The 19,180-nt window shown below is 38.4% G+C and overlaps 1 protein-coding gene across 1 annotated transcript in view; it reads right to left on the bottom strand.

Annotated features, from left to right (window-relative positions):
- The window catches only part of DLG2 (discs large MAGUK scaffold protein 2), a gene marked incomplete at both ends in the record, with an annotated part of 992,680 nt that overhangs the window by 964,767 nt on the left and 8,733 nt on the right, over window positions 1-19,180 (bottom strand). The window contains one exon of the mRNA XM_082277305.1: window positions 10,060-10,191. Within this exon, the coding sequence (XP_082133431.1) occupies window positions 10,060-10,191 (132 nt within the window). The remainder of the gene's footprint in view (window positions 1-10,059; window positions 10,192-19,180) is intronic.

Below are 19,180 nucleotides of genomic sequence, written 5' to 3'. Positions count from 1 at the left end.
GCAGAGCCAGGATCTGGAAGAGAGTCCTCCAAACAAAGCTTCTCTGCCACCATCTGCTTTGACATTTCCATTATCAGTAGCACATGGAAAATTATGGCAATCCAAACCCCAGTACCTTCAATAAATATGCCTTCAAAATATTTATTTTGCAGTAGAAACCATCTAGTTCATCTGAACCATCTAACTCTTGGGACAAAAAGCAGGTCTAAGAGAAAGAAAGCAGCACTTTTGGTAGCATCAGCATCTCTAAAAGCTCAGGCAGCAAAGGCTGATGTGGAAGTGTCCAACAGTTTTCACCTTGGTTTAAAACGTGTGTTATCAATACCATCGCACAATGGAAATTATGAGGAGAAGCCCTCTTTACTGTCCTTAAAGTCTAGGAAGTAACTACGAAAAATTAATTCCAAAACACTGATAAGCTTGCCAAAGTGCTCCCAAAGTTAGAAAGTGTCACACTTTACGTGTATGGTTACACACCACTTTTCCCTCTGCTCTGACACTTGATTCAGTATACAGAGTGGGCCTGCTCTGAGAAAGCTGCCTGTGCAACCTTTGCACCATTTATCTGAGGAGCTGAAAGGCTGAGAGCAATAAGAAGATTTCTTGTGGGTTCTTTAGCTTAAGAGCATTAAATGCCACCCTGGGAATTAGATCCTACCCCTGACTCCTACTGATAGTCTCACTGTGGTCAGAAAGTCACATACACAGTATTTTTCAAAACTGATCAAATGATCCTCATGTTTTAAATACCCAAAATGGGACACTGAGGCAGTCTTGCTGGAATGGTGACACTCCCTGTTGCAGCTGGAGCTGTGATCAGACATGAGAAGTGGTGCATGTCGTGATGTATCAGGCAGAAGAGTCTCAAATCAGGCCTCGAAAATAAGATATTTTTACTTCTGTTTCTCAGGGCTTCAGTACCACCTCTGTAGCACCTTTCACAGAGTAAATAATGAAGGGAAAGCAATGGATTAAATACTTGCTCATGAGCTGAGTCCTGCCCCTTCTGCACACTGAACAAAGCAGGATTTTCGAAGAAAACAGGTTTCAGGTCAAGTAAATAAGAAGTATCACACTGTGTGTATGTACAGGACTTGAACCCCGTTCACCAAAACTGGCTTAGTTATAGCACTGCCCTCTGATCACTTACCTAATTCTCTTCTGTTCACATTGTTTGGAAATACTACATCCTTTCTGCATAACATAACATAAAATAACATAATGTAACATAACGATGTTACTATAAAAACTGTTTTCTATTTCTAAAGCCTGGGATTTTATGCAATGGTACCTTAATGAGCTACCTCAGCAGCTATTCAAAGCCACACAACAATGATGACAAAATGGAGGCAGGAGATAACAAATTAAAGACATAAATTCAATCTTCTTTGCAAAGAGCACATAATTATCTCAGAGGCAGATCAGGGTGACAGAACACTAACACGACCACAGAAAATGGACCTCATGACAGAATCAATGTGCAGTGGGAATGAACAACACAGTCTGCAGCGTTTCTTTCAAGACACACTTTAATACTAAACAGAGCTCCCAAGTACAGAATAATACCTAAGCAAACTGCAGCAGAAGTTTGAGATAAATACAATATCCACAGTTACCTGCCACTATATATATATATATATATATATATATATACAAATTTATACGTATTATATATATAGACACATATATTCACAAATATATACAGGAATGTGTATCTAAGATTAACTAGTCTACTTTCATGCATCTTACTGCTCACTGCTCAATCCCAACTGCACTTAAATCACTCCAATCAGTATTTTTCACTGACTCTCACAACACACTGGAAGCACAGGGCTAAGTAAAAAGAGTACTGAGATTCCAAAAGATCCACCAGGAAATAAACTTGGCTCATTTAGAACAGCTTTGAGAAACATAAGGTATAACACTCTTCAAGGCTAAAATGGTTCTGTGATTTCAAAATTACCGTGCAGTTTCTTACAAAGTTATATTCACTGAACAAAAGCCACATCAGAGTCTAGCCTAAAATGACTCTGCAGGCCAAAACGTAAGAGAGGGAGAACGGCTCTGCTATTTTAGAGACAAAAACATTGGGATTAGTGGTGGAACAGCTTGCTCCAGATTATTTTCTTCCATTTTATTAGTAGATGTACAAACTACATTAGCAAGATATAAATCCAGTCTTTCTTTCTTTAACACTAAAAGAAAATCATCTATCTCAATGTTCTTTTACATTCTGTCTGCCTGAAAAAGGAAACTGCATTATTCAAATAAAACCAAATTATCTAAATGAATCTCTTAATAATTTGTCTCTAGTTCTCATGACAAACCAACAATAAAGGGCTATCCCTATTTATTGCAAAGAGAAAGAAAAGCTTCACATTGGGACAGCAGCCACACAACAACAGCTGCTGCAACTGCATTTTATTAATTCTAATTATACACAGAATCCATATGGCCAAGATGCACTTTAAAAAAAACAAAACCAAAAAAACTACAGAAACAAAAACCAGCTTTTATTCCTTGCTGGATATTGAAAACGCGCAACCTCAACACTCATCACATTGCTCATGTTAAAAATGGTTTGTTTCCAATGCACAGCTTTTGCATTTCAAATAAGAAAAGTCCCCAAAGGTTCTAAATTCCTTGTCTGAGATGGAAATGTTATCATTCATGGGTTAAAAGGCAGCAAAACACAAGCAGAGGGTTGCATTAGGATTACAAGTGATTATGTATTACCCAGGTTGTATCAGCGCTGTAATCGCTTTCTTCTTGTACTCAGATAGGCTGAGAATCTAGCTACAGACCTTGGCTGGGATCTTCTATTTATCAGAGCTCATCAGCATTCACTCCCATAAATGCAAGAGGTATCAGAGCTTTGGTTTTGCATTGAGGTCTTTCCTGGTAATTCACAAGTTTTATTAAAATTCTTTCAAATAAAAACTGATTTGGGGTACCCACACAAGATTCCCACATCTTTGCAGAGACACATCCTCTCAAGGTGGAAAACAGCTTTAATATTAAGAAGCTGGCTACTCACATCACCAGGCTGGCCAGCAAGAACAGGGAGCACCATGCCCTTGCTCTCTTTGCTTCTCATCTCTAACCAGTAGGACATCACCCTAACATCCACTAAGTCCCAAAGACTAAAACAATTCTGAGAAATATTTCAGCTCCTCCATCACATGCACAACTAAGGAAAACTGGGTAACATTTCAGACTTCAGTGGAACACAAAGGTTGCCCAGAGAGGTTGTGGGTCTCCTCCCCTGGAGATATGCAAAAGCCATCTGAACGTAATTCTGAGTAACGTCCTCTAGGGAACCCTGCTTAATCTCGGAGGTTGGACTAAGTGATCTCCACTAGGGATACTAGGGGTCCATTCCAACCTGACCCATTCTGTGAGTATCCTCACTCTGATTCCTCTATAGCAACATGATGTCTGTCTGTCTTCTTTCTCCATGTGCACCCACCTGTCAGCTCTCACCAGCTAACTTTGAACCCTCTGTCCAATGTCAATGCAACCTGAGAGAAGCAAAGAAGCCTTATTTCCTCCAAAGGATCCACAGGCACCATGGGTTGGGAGGAATTATAAGATTGAGGGAAATTATAACAATGCAGGAGAAATTGCACTGCCATGGAAGCAAAAACAGCAGTGGGCCAAAATCCACTCAAAACCAGTTAAAACAGATCTGCCCTGTTTTTCTTTCTTCTTAACAAATGGTTCACTCCCTATGACCAGACTTTCACTGGAGAATTGCAAGGGTTAGTTCCTCCAGCTGGCTGCAATCCAGCCCCCAGCTCATAAAAAAATAGATCACACAGCTTCAAACCATCCCAAAGATCGAGCACTGCTACCTTTAGCTTTTTTGAGAGAAAGCACAAATTTGCTTACTAAGAGAATTGGACTTCAAGAATAAAAGCAGCTGCAGCTGTCTTCAGGCAAAACAAAAGCTGCCCTTGAATTTAAATTTCAGTTCTGCTGTAATTTATGCCGCAACAAAGAAAGATGCCAGTTTGGGAAAGTAGGACTCTGTGCAGAGTAATAACAGGCTTCCCTATTGTCAGAGATGTCATTTGAGCATCTCTCAAATGTGACAGAGCACTGAAGAGGTTTTGCACATTTCTTTTGCTCCTCAACATTTGTAATAGCCAGGGAGGGTTTCAATATTTTTGGATACAGCTATAGAAGAATCTGTGTTTCTCAGTCAGCGAAGGTCTGATTATAGATTTCTGGAAGAATCACCCCAACACGTGATCCCAGGCAAGAAAAGTCAACGGGGGTTTTATTCTTTGATTTCATGAATGCTGGATGTAGGCCCTCGGCAAGAGGATTGCCTAATGCCCCTGAGCTGGACACAGGCATGGCTGCACTGGATGAACACCTGAGGAATTCAGCGTTGTTACTGGAGGTAAAACAGCCTGACATGACCAAAAACCAGCTCACTAAGTCTAGAGAGCAGTGACATAGGAGACAAGTGACCTTACATCCAGGAGCACTGCAAGTAGTTAAGCACACTGAACATATGAGTGGGCTGAAAACATCTACCAAGAGCAAGCTTGGCAAGTATGAATAGGTAACACCCAATTGTGCTTTCCTGTTGAAAAGTTTCCCAGCACAGCAATTCATTTCATGTCCTTCTGGCCCCTGAAACACTGACACAGCACTGAGTGTTGAAACATGCTTCCTCCTGTGGACTGAGCAAGATGGGTAGTAGTGACAGTCACCATTGCCTCACTTCAGAAGGGTGACTGTCAAACAAGTTCTCCATTTGGCTTTCCTCAATACTAGCAGCTTGACCAGGAACCTTGTGACACTGGACATTGCCTTGTTTTCTGTGGTGCCATGAATGTTAAATCTCATGTCTGCTCAAAGGAAGAAGTACGAAAGAGGTCTTGGTGGTTGTGAAGAAAAGCCTGAAAATATGACAGCAGCATTTCTTAAAGACAGATCACAGGAGCAGACTGTAACAGTAGTATTTAATAGATTATTTATATGCCTTTTGTGCAAATCTCAGGGCTACCATGTACGACCAGCACTCCATTTTTACACTTGCTGGCATCTAAAATCATTCTTCACACCTACTTTGATACAGGCTCCGTCTCCAGCACAGGGCTGTGATGCAGGTCTACTTTTCTCACCGTTTATCCTGTTGTTCATACCTCTATTCCCCAGTGTTGACCCAACTCCTTCCCTCTATTCTCAAATTTCATTTAAAGAGTTTCTCCTTAAGCACAACATGCCTAAACAAATTCCTTGTCTTCCCACTATTCTCCTGTATTTTCTTCTTCTCTCTATATAGTCAACAGTATAATTATTCTTCTCAGCATTAAAGCCTACATAATGTGGGGGATATTTTTATCATTATTCTCAATTAGCATGCCTAGCTATGCCTATCAAAATCTCATTTTTCATTCTTAGAGTTTTCCTTTTATGACAGTAACATGTTCCAGCATTCCATCATTACTCAGATGATACCTTCCTCTCCAGTTTTTTTCATATCTAAACTATCCAGAAATTTAACCATGGCCCTAAATGCAAGAGAAGTGTCAATCCCAGCTCACAACTTTGTAGACACAGAGATCAATCAAATTAGGACAAATCCACAGGAAACCAAGTTCTTGGTTTGCTTCACGCTTGCTATAATAAATATTTGCATTTCTTGAAGTCTGTGCTATTTTTAATAGATACATATGACCTAAAATAATTAAACCAAAGGGAAACTTGCTTTAGACCTCTGAAATGTCCTCTTTATATACCCTATCTGTCCTAGGCACCTTCCAGTAACATGGAAGAATACAAGGTTTAACTAGATCTCTGGAATTTTGGAGACTAATACAACACTATTGAGTTATACTTCCACTTCATATACACAAACTTTTAACAGAAAAGTGAGATGTGATCGTAGAAGAATCATCTGAATTCCTTTTTGACTTGGTTTAAAAGACATGATCACTCTTTTAAAATGGGATGTTATAACAAGGTTTATTTAAAAGTGAGCTGGATGAGGAAAAGAGTCTAAAAAAATCCACTTACTGGAAATGTAACATTGTATCCTAAGTCTCTAAGCGCAGACTGTGACACAGATGATGAGTAAATTCTGTAACAGTAATGTTTACTACAGCAGTTTTTAAGATGAGCAGTTTTAGAACATCTTCATTATTTTGCAGAAATGGTAGAATACCATTAAAAAAAAAAAAAGGTGAATGCAGATTTTAATTGGAAATATGGCATTTTAAAATTCAGGCAAAGTTACGCAAGCGTGAGAAAAAACCGTAAGACATGGCTTCAAAGTCCTCAGGAAATACGTCACCCACTGCAGATTGGGTTTATCCGAATTTTAGAAAAACCTATTGAGATTAGTTTTTACCTAATACTGCATAAGATGATTACAGTTATTTATGGCACTTTAATTCCTACTAGAAACAAATGATGTTTTATAGAGATGTATCTACAAAAAAACCCAAACAACCCTGACATAAACCTCTTTTATCCATTCTCATTCCACAAAACCACCCACTAAGCTGCAGAATCATGCACTTTTCTTAATGAAATGAAGGCTAGACAAATATATAGCAGAGGTTTCTAGAAATAAATTGTTCTAAACTATGTACTGCATTATTAAAATTGATTAAGTTTCCTAAAGAACAGAACTGGAACAAAAAATGTTTGGTTGTTTTGACACATCCAGATGACTATTATTACTCTCTTTCATGATTTCCCTTTTTTAATCTCAGCACGATGTCTCCAAGATGCCCCATTATGAGACAATCCCAACAAATGAGGCATCTGGATTTCTGGAGGTTTCATTTCCTCTTCCTTGCAGGGTTTTAAAAATGTTCACATCAGAACATGTGCTACAATTTAAGAGAACCTTGTGATTTTACTATCAACTAGCTACAGACAACCCTACAAAAAGAAAAAATCCTTACAAGCTCCTAACAACATCATAACTCCTCACTGCCCATAAAAGAATTGGTAAAATCCTTCAGGTGAAAGAAATCTAGAACTAACTTAAGAGTAATGTCAATATCTAAATTCACGTTCTTCCCCTTGCACACTCCTTCTGAAGAGTTTCTCCTCCTCCCTCCTCTTAGGGCTGGATTTTCAAAGCATTGTGTTTGGGCCACTGGAGTGCAAATGGGACTCCAGAGACTGCAGTTCCACATGTTACTCTGAAAATGTGCCTCTTAGCTACTAACTTGGCTGCCACTGAGCACAGCCACTCTAGCAAGAAGTCCAGCAACAAGAACAGCCTGAAGGGAGAAGGAAATGCTTTTGAACCCAAATTAAAATGTAAAATGACAGTCCTTCAGTAATCCTTCTGTAAATCACTTACAGAACTTTTCCTTACATAATTGTAGTGGCTTCTTGCATGTGTAGAATATACGCAAGAAAAATATTGAATCTTCCTTTTTCTCATGTTATTCCACTGTTCAGTAGTCCAAATTTAATATTTATGAAACACATTGAAGATAAAATAGTTATGCACACTTTGAGAACTGAAGTTCAAAGATGGCTGAATCAAATCAGCATAATAACAGAAGCATAAATTTGAGAATAAAAAGAACTAGACAACACTAGATTTGAAAAATTACGCTATTATTATTTTTCTTTATCTGTTCTTGTTACACTTGATTTAAGACATCCTACAGATTTTTAAAGCCTTTTGGATGTTAACAAGAATTGAACTCACACTTAAAGAACTGAGATAGTCAGAAAAGATGAATCTATTTATAAAGGAACCAAATTCTACTGAAGCTGTAGGACCTACAAAAACTGAATTTGGCACATAAAATTATGTTAACTTTATTCCTGGTAAGAATGTGCATCTCTGCATCCAGGTTAATGATTCTGTACAAAAATCACATTTTTCATTAGTAGTTACAGCCTAAAAAGGTCAATCATTCTGGATAAAACCAATGTTTGACAGTAAATGAATTTTGGAAAGCAATGAACTCAGACTCTGAATATTAAGTCTCATTAAAATCAGGCACAGAAAAATGAACACTTTCAAGACCATTAGACATTCTGTAAATAAAAAGACAAAGGAACATTAGCAGCACAGAATTTAAAAAGTGACCAGAAGCTTTCCCTTTAGGTATTCCTTTGTGTGGTGGTCTGATTTATAGGTGAGTAGAGAAACCATGCCATGAAGCTAAAACAGATGTCACGGAAGTGGGATTTTTTTTAAATACTCATTATGCAAGAATATCATTATTGATTGTGTAATAACATCATCTACCACACTTAAAATGTGTGGCATGTCTCCTCTCACTGAGGAGAGCTACCTCTTTAGTATTGTTCCAGAATCTAGACCAATCAAGTAACAAACCAAATGTAATAATCAGAGACTTTGAACACATCTTGCAATTCCCAAATCTCTTCTACAAAAGGAAGCATTTAAGAACAAGGAAAAGACATCTAAAGGCCCACAAATTAAAATGCTAACTTCTGTAACACCATACTCCTCACTCTGTTATTGTAGCAATCAAAGGATGTAAGTTCTTCTTTGGATTCAACCTTAAGGTAGCTATAATCACTTTTTCATTTCTGACATGTGTAATACAACAACAGATATTGTAGCATAGCCACACACAAAGCAAACATGTTGTTAGAACACTTTGAAGTATTCTAACTACTTCCAAGTAGTGCAGAAGTAAATGTACATACAGCTAATGTCACTTCCATGACTGGTGTATTTCTTCAGCACACACTTCTGTATCCACAGTCACCTTCATAAAAACAATATAGAAACATCCCATCTTCTTTTTTTTCTCCTTTTTTTTCAAATCTATTTACAACTATATGGTAACTTCAATTCAATTATTAATCTATTTCCTTTTTTAAAGCATACAGAACAATTAAAATTATGTAGAGTTCATAAAATAAAGCTAATCACTTTAAAGAAGCTGAGAAAAGTTACAAGTAAAATAGCACTAACATTAATTAATTCCATTTGCAGGAAATGTTAGAGGCTGGTAACACACATTTTTCACAGAAATTCCTGAAACTATTCCTGGACCTCTATTGTCTTCACAGTAATACTGCACTATTGATGTGCTTCTACTTTTATGACATATAATCAAAATTTTTCCACAGCTGGTCCTGACTGTAGCTCTGCAAGGAGCACAGTTGATACTCTGGCTTCAAACAGCCAAAAGTTGAAGGCTCATGTGCTTCCACAAACATAATTTGTGTTAGGAGATGCACCCTTGAGATGAGCTCCTCATAAAATGTGCAGATGTGTGTGAAGGAAGGGCTATGTAATATGAGCAAGAGGGCAGAGGCAGGTAGAGCAAGGGAGATGCACAGTTATAGTCACCACTTCCCATGACTGGCAGCTCAGGCACAGCACAAGGAACAACAGGGATGCTAAGGCAAACAGGTATATTCATAACCTTGAAAACATTATATATAATAACTTACGGAGGTTGTTTTATATAAAGCTCCAAAACAACAAGCACTTGATTTTTTACCAACATTTACAAGATGAAATGGGGATCTTCAAGTAAGTGGAAGAAAGACTGATCAATACACCAGCACATCTCTTTGAACACTGCAACGTCACATGAATGGGAACATTCTGCCAAACTGTGTCCTGGAGCAATTTTCTTGACACATTTTTGAGTTTCTCTGCTGACACTTTTCACAAAAGCATAATTCAAAAGACACAAAGATTTTCAATGCAACTTGGTGCCATTGAAATCAATTAGAGTTCGGCCATTTACCTGTGGAGATGGCTTCATCTTCAGCTTTGCATAAGCAGTTATATCCTACTCTGATTCTGCATCATTAAGTAAAGCAAAGCAGCAAGGTTTAGGAATAACTATTCAATACCTTAACTTGTATTGGGTTTCTGTTACTCTTTCTTTCTCTGTAAGTAAGAAAATACCTTTGAAATATCAGGACAGAGTTTCTCCACAGAGAACCTGGAAGGATCATCTCAACATGCTTTTCATCATAAACACAAATTAAATAGTGACTAATAAGAAAGTTACTGGGTCTGACCTAGCTCAGGCCTCCAAGAGCGTGCATCTACTGTTAAACATTAGTACCTACCTAGAAGTGCCTGAAACAAGCTGCTCTTAAAGATGCCCATCACCTTTCTGATGGCTTTTTTCAGCTGTTGCTCTTCTGGCTTCCGTAGTTTTTTGCAATATTCTTCCAGCAGCACTAATGCTCGGTCAGTATCTAAAAAAAACCCGCAAGCACAACAATGTCTTTATTGGCTCTGGAAAGTATCTAAATGCTCAAATATTAACTACACATTTTGAGAGGCATTTTTCACACATGTAAGGAACATTTACAGCAAGTGTTTATAGCATCATAAAATCACCTATGGTTGGAAAAGATCTACAAGATCATTGAGTCCAACTATTAAACCAGCACCACACCATGTTCCCCACCAAACCATGTCCCCAAGTGCCACACCCACATGCCTTTGGAACACTTCCAGGGATGGTGACGTTTTTGCTTTCTGTCATCAGCTATATGTCATGAGCAACATAGGCAACACTGCACGGGAAAATGATCTTTGGAACAGCATCTATAACAAGTGCTCAACTTCCATTTATCCAAAACCATCTGGAAGCTATGGGGCCTGGACCAAATTTCAACTTGCAGAAGCTACAAAATTATAGACAATAACCATTATGGATACCCATGCAGGAAAACTGGCTTTAAAACACATTCAGAGAAGACATGAAAGTGTTTGCTTTGCATCTGCAGCACTCAGTTCTCTGTTCTCTGACTGACAAATGTATATATGAAAGGCAGGTGTCCAAGAGTGAGGCTGTTTTTTTCTATTCCCTCAATACATAAAATTGCTATCTACCTCTTTGGTAAATGAGACTTTGATAGCAGACTTTCATCCATGTGCTGGTTCAAAGAGAGCAATCCAGCCTTTCTGTAAGAGCCCAGAGGAACAGAGCGCTGTTTCTCTTGCTGCTATTGTCTTTGTGTAGTCACTTGCCAAGAGCATGACTGACATAAAATTGCATGAAATCCAAACATCGCCATCTTACAGATAAGAAAATAGAGGACCATGGAGAATCAGACTTCATCTGGCCTTCTCCCCATCCCAGCTAGATCCCAGAAATGTACACAAACATATGTATGGCACTGAAATATCTGTACACACTTTTGTAATTGTATTGCCACCAAGTTTTCCATAAGATTACCCAACACTAAAAAAAAAAATCAAATTAATAATTATAAGCACTTGCCTCAATCTAAATTTCTCATTTCTTACACTAGAGTTCAATGCAAGTTTCATTACTAGGAGAGGGTCAGATTCCTCTGGTTAGACTAAATTTAACAAAGTAGTGTAAAATGCTTGGAAAGCCAAAAAAAACCTTTTACAATTCTTTTCTAAATAACTAAAAGAAAGTTTCTTTTTCACTGTATAAAGATTGACCGTCTTTGTTCAGGGTCTTGATGACCCCTGTAATATAGGCCTTGGGATGTGACAAGCAGATGAGTTCACATTAGAGGCAGAGACATGATTTGTATTCTGTAACCTGACTACATTCTAAAATTAAAAAAGGGGAAAATTGTAATCAATCATTAAAGCCTAAGAAGATGCAACTTTTTTCTTTCACCTCACAGAAATTCTAGCTGGTCACAGGCATTTTATCAGAGAAATGAAAAACTTAATTAATAAAAAGGAGTTTTATTTAAATGTTTTTATATGTGCACAGACATATGCATAAAATATATAGAATCATAGAATCATTAAGGAAAAGAGCTCCAAGATCATTGAGTCCAATCTTATGCATATATCACATAGATAGGAAGATTAGGGAGCATTTTGTAGCAGCGTAGACATTATTATAATGGAGAAGCTCACAATTCTCTGCTTTAATCCCACCTTGACAGGGGTCTCCAAGATAAACCCCTTCTTTCTATGAGAGCTGTCCTTGGGGCAGGTAAGGATTAGGCAATTGCACCTAGGACCACTTATAACCCACAGAGAGAGAGAGAGAGAGAGATCAGCTCTTTTGAAGACCACATCACAATACCTGAGCGGGGCTTCCATCACAAACCATCCAAATCAAAAGCACAGCCTTGAAACAAAGCTCTGGATCCAAGTGGGATATGGTTGGGTACAAAGAACTACTTCTAGCTCAGCTGTGAGCTCAGCTTCTTTTGCCTTGAAAACCCCAATCATATCATATTTTATATCATATTATTGACCTAATGACTGTGCCTGACCCACCTGTGGCACCTGTACTTTCACTGATACACTGAACGTTCTGGACAGCCTCAACGAAATAATTATCCCGTAACTTAAAGCATGGGTTGGAATCAGTAATTCATCTTCTCCCAAGTACAGACATGGATACGTAATGAATCCATGGCTACTTATATTAAAGTGAAGCAGCAGAGTGGTGGAAAACCACTGCAAAGTATCCAGTACTGAGGATGCATTTTAAGAGTGTGTCAAGAAATTAGGAAAATGGGATGCAAATGCCTTTTCCACATCAGGGATACCACTCCCTCTTTCTTAGTGACTTGGTGAAACATTCCCTCCTTCATCAGTCATTCTTTTCCTGAAGTGTACAGTTTGTATTTAAAAAAAAAACAGCTACAAAAAGTAGCATCATTTGGGGATATGAGCAGTTTTTATTTTCACTTGAAATATTATTTTTCAATTCATGAAGATGAAATAATTCTATTTTTGTTTACCCCAGAAGAGTCCTAAACTCTACAAACTGAACAACCAGCAACAAAGCACAGTTCTAGTGCCAAATCTAAATCCCAGATAAATCCCAGATTAAGTAATGATCTTCCTGCCTAATTTTCCTCTCCAGCTTTAATAGGACACATTAATTTTTACTCCATCCCTAAGCTCCAGCATGGAGTTGCAACCTTTTCCTGCACCATCTCACTTGGCAGCAGTGTATCTAGCTTTCCAAATAACCTGTGATGGGTGACATGTGCTGGGAGATTCAATCAGGATCCCCAGGAATATCCCGACCAAGAGTATTTTAGCGTGTCGGGGAGAGGGGCCGTGCAACCATTCCTACTGGAGCAGTCCTGAAAAGCCAAGGGATTTATGGAGACTATTCGAATCTCCAGTCAATTTGTCACCCAATTAGGCTTTCAAAAACTTTCCCCCTTCATGATGAGCTATCCTGGTTATAAATTACTCAGAACTAGATCTTCATATGGATTTGACAGTATTTATCATGCCAGGGCACAATCCTGTTCAGCACCAGCACAGCACATTCCTACCTCTGCACAACACAGAGCAATAGGAAATAATGTAATAAAATGGCACAGCTGAAGAATGCTCAGTACTCTCCCCAAAATAGTAACCACTGTCAACTCCCAGTCATACCCAAAACAGATGAGGACATCCAATATTTTTTCCTTTGCAGCTACAAAGCTTAAGTACTATCTGGTTGCAAGAATGGACTGCCTGGACTGCAACACAATAGTCAAATAAGAACCATATTTCCTGCCACCCAATTAAGTGGAAGTTTCTGAATCTGAATTCCCACACATTCTTTTCATCAAGAAGAATGAGAGATTGGTGGCTTTCATGAGGGACTGGATCACTGTATACATTACAATATCCAGTGAAGCACACAGTTAATTTATAGCAGCCAAAGTAAGTCCCGTACCTTACAGAGTATATCAAAAATGCAACCAAAAAGTCTTTGTACTATGGCATCACTATTCTCCAGTAGTAATACCAAAACCAAATTTAAGCAAGACAACAAATCCACTGAACACACAACTTAATATCCCAAAAGGTGGGCCTCTGTGTGGATCCTGAGTAGGTCCTTTGTCTGTGAACAAAAGATCACTGAAAAGTCAGCATCAGCTGTGCCCCATGAGGCCTGCTGGACATAACTCTAGGTTTTTTTACTGCTTCTTTGTATTTAATAACACTATTTTTAAATTTATCCTATTGGCTTTGAAAGACGACTTTGACAAGAACCATTCAGAAGATACAGTCCTACAAAAACACACTTATATTCTTATAGTTAGTAAAAGCATTATTGTTTTGTTTCAATAAATCATACTCAAAACATCTTAATACAATTGCAAGGAAAAACCATGAGGAATAAAACAGCTTTTATGGTCCTACAGGATCTTGTCTAAGAGCTTATCAGTTAATCCAAACTAACTCACAATTCTGTAAATTCTATTGCTTTATCACTCCGTAATTTTTTAAGCGGTTCAGGAATCTTTATGGTTTATGTTACTGATCAGGGAATGGGTAATTGCTACAATACAGCAAATCAGAGATCTGTTACACTGACATGAAACTATAGAGCAGTAGCTTTTCTTACTGGACTCCCTTAGAAAACTTTTTCCTTCCTCCCTCAGTCTAAAGTTTATCACACAAGGAATTACTCAATTTTTCTTCTACAGAATGAGTCTGCTTAACTTACTGTATTGATCTATGTAAGAAACAAAAAAGAGGCAAATCCTTGGGGTTATTATTCTAGATGGGATTATTACAGAATACTCCACACTTCAGAGTACCCACACTATATATAGACTTTTCTGTGATGTTGATTTTTAAAGCTCAATAAGTAGACATTTATGCCGTAGAGTTAAAATAATCTGTTGGGGCAATGCTTATACATCTGATGAAACAAATACAAAAATTGTATATAAAATTGTATAGAAAACCCAAATTATATTGTAACAAAATGCAACTTCAGTATATCTTACAGACAAAAAGTTTTCCAGGGATACGGCCAACAAGAAATTAAGTCATACATTCAAGCACATACAGAGTAAGGTGCTCTAGATATCAGGAGAAATTAAATTCTCACCAATAAATTGTTTCCTAAAGCATTGCTCTTAAAATGTAAGCTACACATATGAAAGACTAAATCTGATAATTATGCATATTTGAAGTAATTCCGCAATAATTTTATCATCAACTTTACTAAAATGATGTCAAAATCAATTCTATCTATTTCTCAGGGTCCATATCCTAGATCTGGATGCCACTTGCAATACTAACCAGTACCTTGAAGCAGAAGGATTCCCTTCCTCTGCTGGTTTGTTTCTGAGTTTTTGCTACCCTCTCATGTTTTGCAAGCACATTTTTAGAATCACTTTGAAACTCCATATAGGCAAGGAGACACTATACTCACTGCAGCATTTACAGTAGAGTCCTGGTAGAGTTGAAGCACCTGCAGCTCTGTTGGTGTGGGCAGTTGTGTTGATTAAAAAGTTTTGTGCCTTCATACGGGACTGAGGATGACACAGCCATGCCTGCATGTGGCAGGTCACAAAACACGCCATAAGACCCAGGAAAAAAGGTTTCTTAAATATGTCCCAGATGTTTATTCACACTATTTATCCTTCAGATGAACTAAATACATTACATATGAAGATAATTTAGGTTTATCCATAAATTTCAACAACTAATAAAGAAAAGATTTAACTAGTAGGATTAATTGAAACTATATGAGAAAGATAAAAGTGATTTAAAAACCAGTCTCCAAGCAGCTCCATTTTCAATCCAGGGTTTGTTGAATGATGATAGCTCAAACCAAAGGAGAAGGTAATGGAAGCTCCACATAACTCAAGCACATGCTGCTAAGGCCATGTATATGGCTATTTCCAAGCCATTATAGCCCCTTCTGGCTGCAGCAAAGTCATATAGGCTGAACTCTATATGGAGCCATATATGTAACTGGCCAGGATCAGTCACTGATTTTGCACTCAAATTGTTGTGCTTTGAACACCCCTAGCCTACTGAGAGTTGCTGCTGCATTCCTTGGGAGTTTGATCCTGTCACCCAAATCCTGCTATGAAGCAAGGTAGCTCAGAAGATGGAGAGAAAAAAACAAAAATATGATTCCAAACTCAGCAAGTTCTGCCTTGCACATGGAAGAAATCACAGTCAGCTGGTTAACAGTACCCTGCACCAGCACAAGAGAGCATCACTGCCTCTCAGAGTACCAAGTCTACCACAGCCTGTTGGTAAGTTTAGAAACATATTTACATTTCTCTCCTCCCACTGGCATCAGAGTTTGTGAATGAAAAGACTTTTGGGGTGCAACAGTGTGGGAAAATGTTAACTTAAATGAAAAATAAGGTTTCATCAGTGAGAGGTGTTTAACATTAATTGAGATCTAACCCTGAGTTGACAAGATAAAGTGGTTTTTATTTCAATTTCTCTTCTTTTTTTTTAATCTGCTCTTTTTCCTAAAAGGGATTTCAACTATCTTCCAACTTGCAAGTCTGTTGTAGAGGTGAATTTTAAAAGAAGAACACACCAACGCATTTCAGGAGACACTTTCCAGGTTTTTGAGGACCAGAACTGGGAAAATGTAGGGCACTGAAGCAGGAAAAGCACAAAGAATGGTGGAGAAAAAACACAGGAGCCAAAACAGAAGTGAGAAATGGAACCAGAGCACCAGGAAAGGGAGCGAGGAAGTGTTCTCACTGAACTTTGATAACTTTTGAAGAAAAGGATCTCAAAAACTACTTTCATTTTGGAGAGTTCACACCTTCATTTAGATGACCAAAAGAGACAGAGGAGCAAACACTGTTCCCTGCCTCAGTTATTTAAAGATGTCTTGATTTGATTCTCTGGTCTGGAAATCTCAAAAAATTAAAACGAGTTTTTACAGATCAGCAGGAGGGAATGCAGTAGTTCCTAAGAAATTCCCAAGCAACCAGCCTTGGGACTGACCCAAGTCAAAACCATTAGTACCACATTTACCTTCCCTGATCTTCACACAGAACAGCAAACACAAAGGAATAAATCCTGCTAATACACAATGCTCTGTACCCACAGCGGAAAAGAGTAGAAAGCCAGTTAAATTTTAGAAAGAAATTCAAGAAACAGTACACTAAGATGGTTGAGAAAAACACAAGCTGTAGGCTCCCATGGTTCAAAGGACTTGAGAACTACTAGACAAATGATAATCATAAAATATTTACATATAAACATCAATATGAGACACGAATAAATCGACCAGACTGCACAGAGGGAAAGCAGACAGGGAATATGTGTACAAACCAGAAAGCTCCCAGCATCTTGGGCCCTTCATCTCTGCAAGAGGACTTTAAACAACTATCAAGAAAATGCAGCATATGGGTTATACAGCCTTGAGGAAGCATAAGGCATGACGTATGTGACAATCACCCAGTGTGGTGAGCACTCACAACAAACAAGCAAAAGGGTTAAAAATAACAGCTTCTCAGGATATTCATGGCACATAAACCCATCTTCTGTCCTGCTAGGCAAAACAACAGGACAGAAAAAGGGGGGGGTAATCATCAAATGGATTACCAGGCAGGCTTGTTTCTGGGGTTTCAGCTTTTAGCAACCAGATTGGCACACAGAGGAGGCCAACACATGGCCTGTGAAGATTAATCTTGGGCAAGTGGAGAGTCTTTCAAGGAATATTTCAAGTTGAGGTTGCATTCTGAGTTGCCCTTGCTCTGCATTAACTTTAAAAGCGTGACATCCCTAAACTAACTGTAGCCTTGGTGAATTCTCTGCACAGACTGCTTTCCTACAAAACACCAGCTTAGGAACAGTTCTGTTGTGAAGCAGTGTTACTCTAGACCATGATGCTGCCAGCAGACAAGAAATGGGCCAGACAGACTGTAAGAACTGCTATGCAAGTACAACAGCAAATTTCTCAGAACAAGGCAGTATTACATGCCCAGGTATATTAAGGGGAAACCAGGTATCCAAATGCCTAGGCAAACTGAAGTAAGGAGGACAGGCAGCTTTGCACTGAACAGTGTTACAATGCAGTTGTATTATTGCAGGTACCTGTAGTCCACAGAGCTCATGGGAAAGGCTGCCATGGAACCACAAAAGTTGCTCAGCAGTCTCTTGTTCCAGAATATTGATTGGAGCAGATGATACAATACAGAGGGCTTAATGTTCTGCAAGTCAGATTGCTTTGAAGGGCAGGACTTGTGCTATAATGTCTCAGCTAAACTCTCTGAGAAACAGAACAGACAGACACCGAAAGCCTGGAGGAGCCCTATTAGGTTTTCAGTTTTCCTCTCTGCTGTGCAGAAGGACCAAGGCTTACACCCATGCCACAGATGGCATCTAATCGCACTGGTAACCTCCTGCAACATCCACAAGATCCCTCACCATCTGACTTCAGTGCTTGAAGGTTCCAGTGTTTTCTTCTACTACACAAAAACAATCTTCTTTTTTTTATAAATCAGGACAACTACTTGTCCTCCAGATGTCAATGTGTAAAGCAAAACATTATTCGCTTTATAGCCTCTTCTACACTTGTTTGATTTGTCATGTCCCTTCCCTGCTCAGTGTCCTTTTTCCCAGTTCCAGCCTCTGCAACTTTTATATACTGCTTACATTCCCAAAGCCTCTTATTCTCTTTTCTGGAATTAAATTTGTCTTAAACCACAATCTACAAACTCAGGCTGGAAACCCAGTAATGATACAGGAACACTGACTGGTGGATGGAGATGGACAGAAGAACTGTCAGCTTTATGAACCACCACACACACACACACACACAACCAGGGAAGTGATGTGTTCTTTTTTTGCTTATTTGTTAAGAATCAGACTTTTTGTCTAACTTACTATAAGGAAAACTAAGAAAAATTTCACTTATCAGTGTTGATTAGTTCAGCATAACCTTGTTGTCCATGTATCTTCACGCTTGATTTTACAACATATAACCACACATCTGTTCTGTTAAAATGCTGCCTTCGCACATTTTTTAAATATAATTCTTTAAACTTGACTAACTGTACTTACACAAGGAATAGGATAACTATATAAAGATCAGGAACTGGTTCAGCATAAACTCACAAACTTTACTCCAGAATTTCCATTAATCAGAAAGGATTCTGAAAACCAAGTGACATTCCTGCTTCAGCACCCCCACATGGGACTATCTGACCCCTGCAATCCCACAGATATGCCTTGTCTACTCATCCCTGCCTGTAAACTAAAACTAAATCTTGAAAAAATAATCAGCATTTAGTGTATAATCTGTTAATCTTATGTATCACACTTCACCATAAAGAAGAGCCCACTTCTTATCAGGGGCTTATTCTGGGACCTGAATTCTTCCCAACACATCACTTTTTTTCAGAAGGGCTTTAGCAACTGCTGATATCACACCAGGACCATTCCTTTTTTCCAATGAGTTCTCTTTTCCCAGATATGTTGAAGGTAATGTGGGACCTGTTCACTAGC

Source organism: Coloeus monedula, assembly GCF_965178545.1.
Source record: "Coloeus monedula genome assembly, chromosome: 3".
In the NCBI taxonomy this organism is placed as follows: Eukaryota; Metazoa; Chordata; class Aves; order Passeriformes; family Corvidae; genus Coloeus; species Coloeus monedula.
This window is presented reverse-complemented; position numbering and strand designations above follow the sequence as displayed.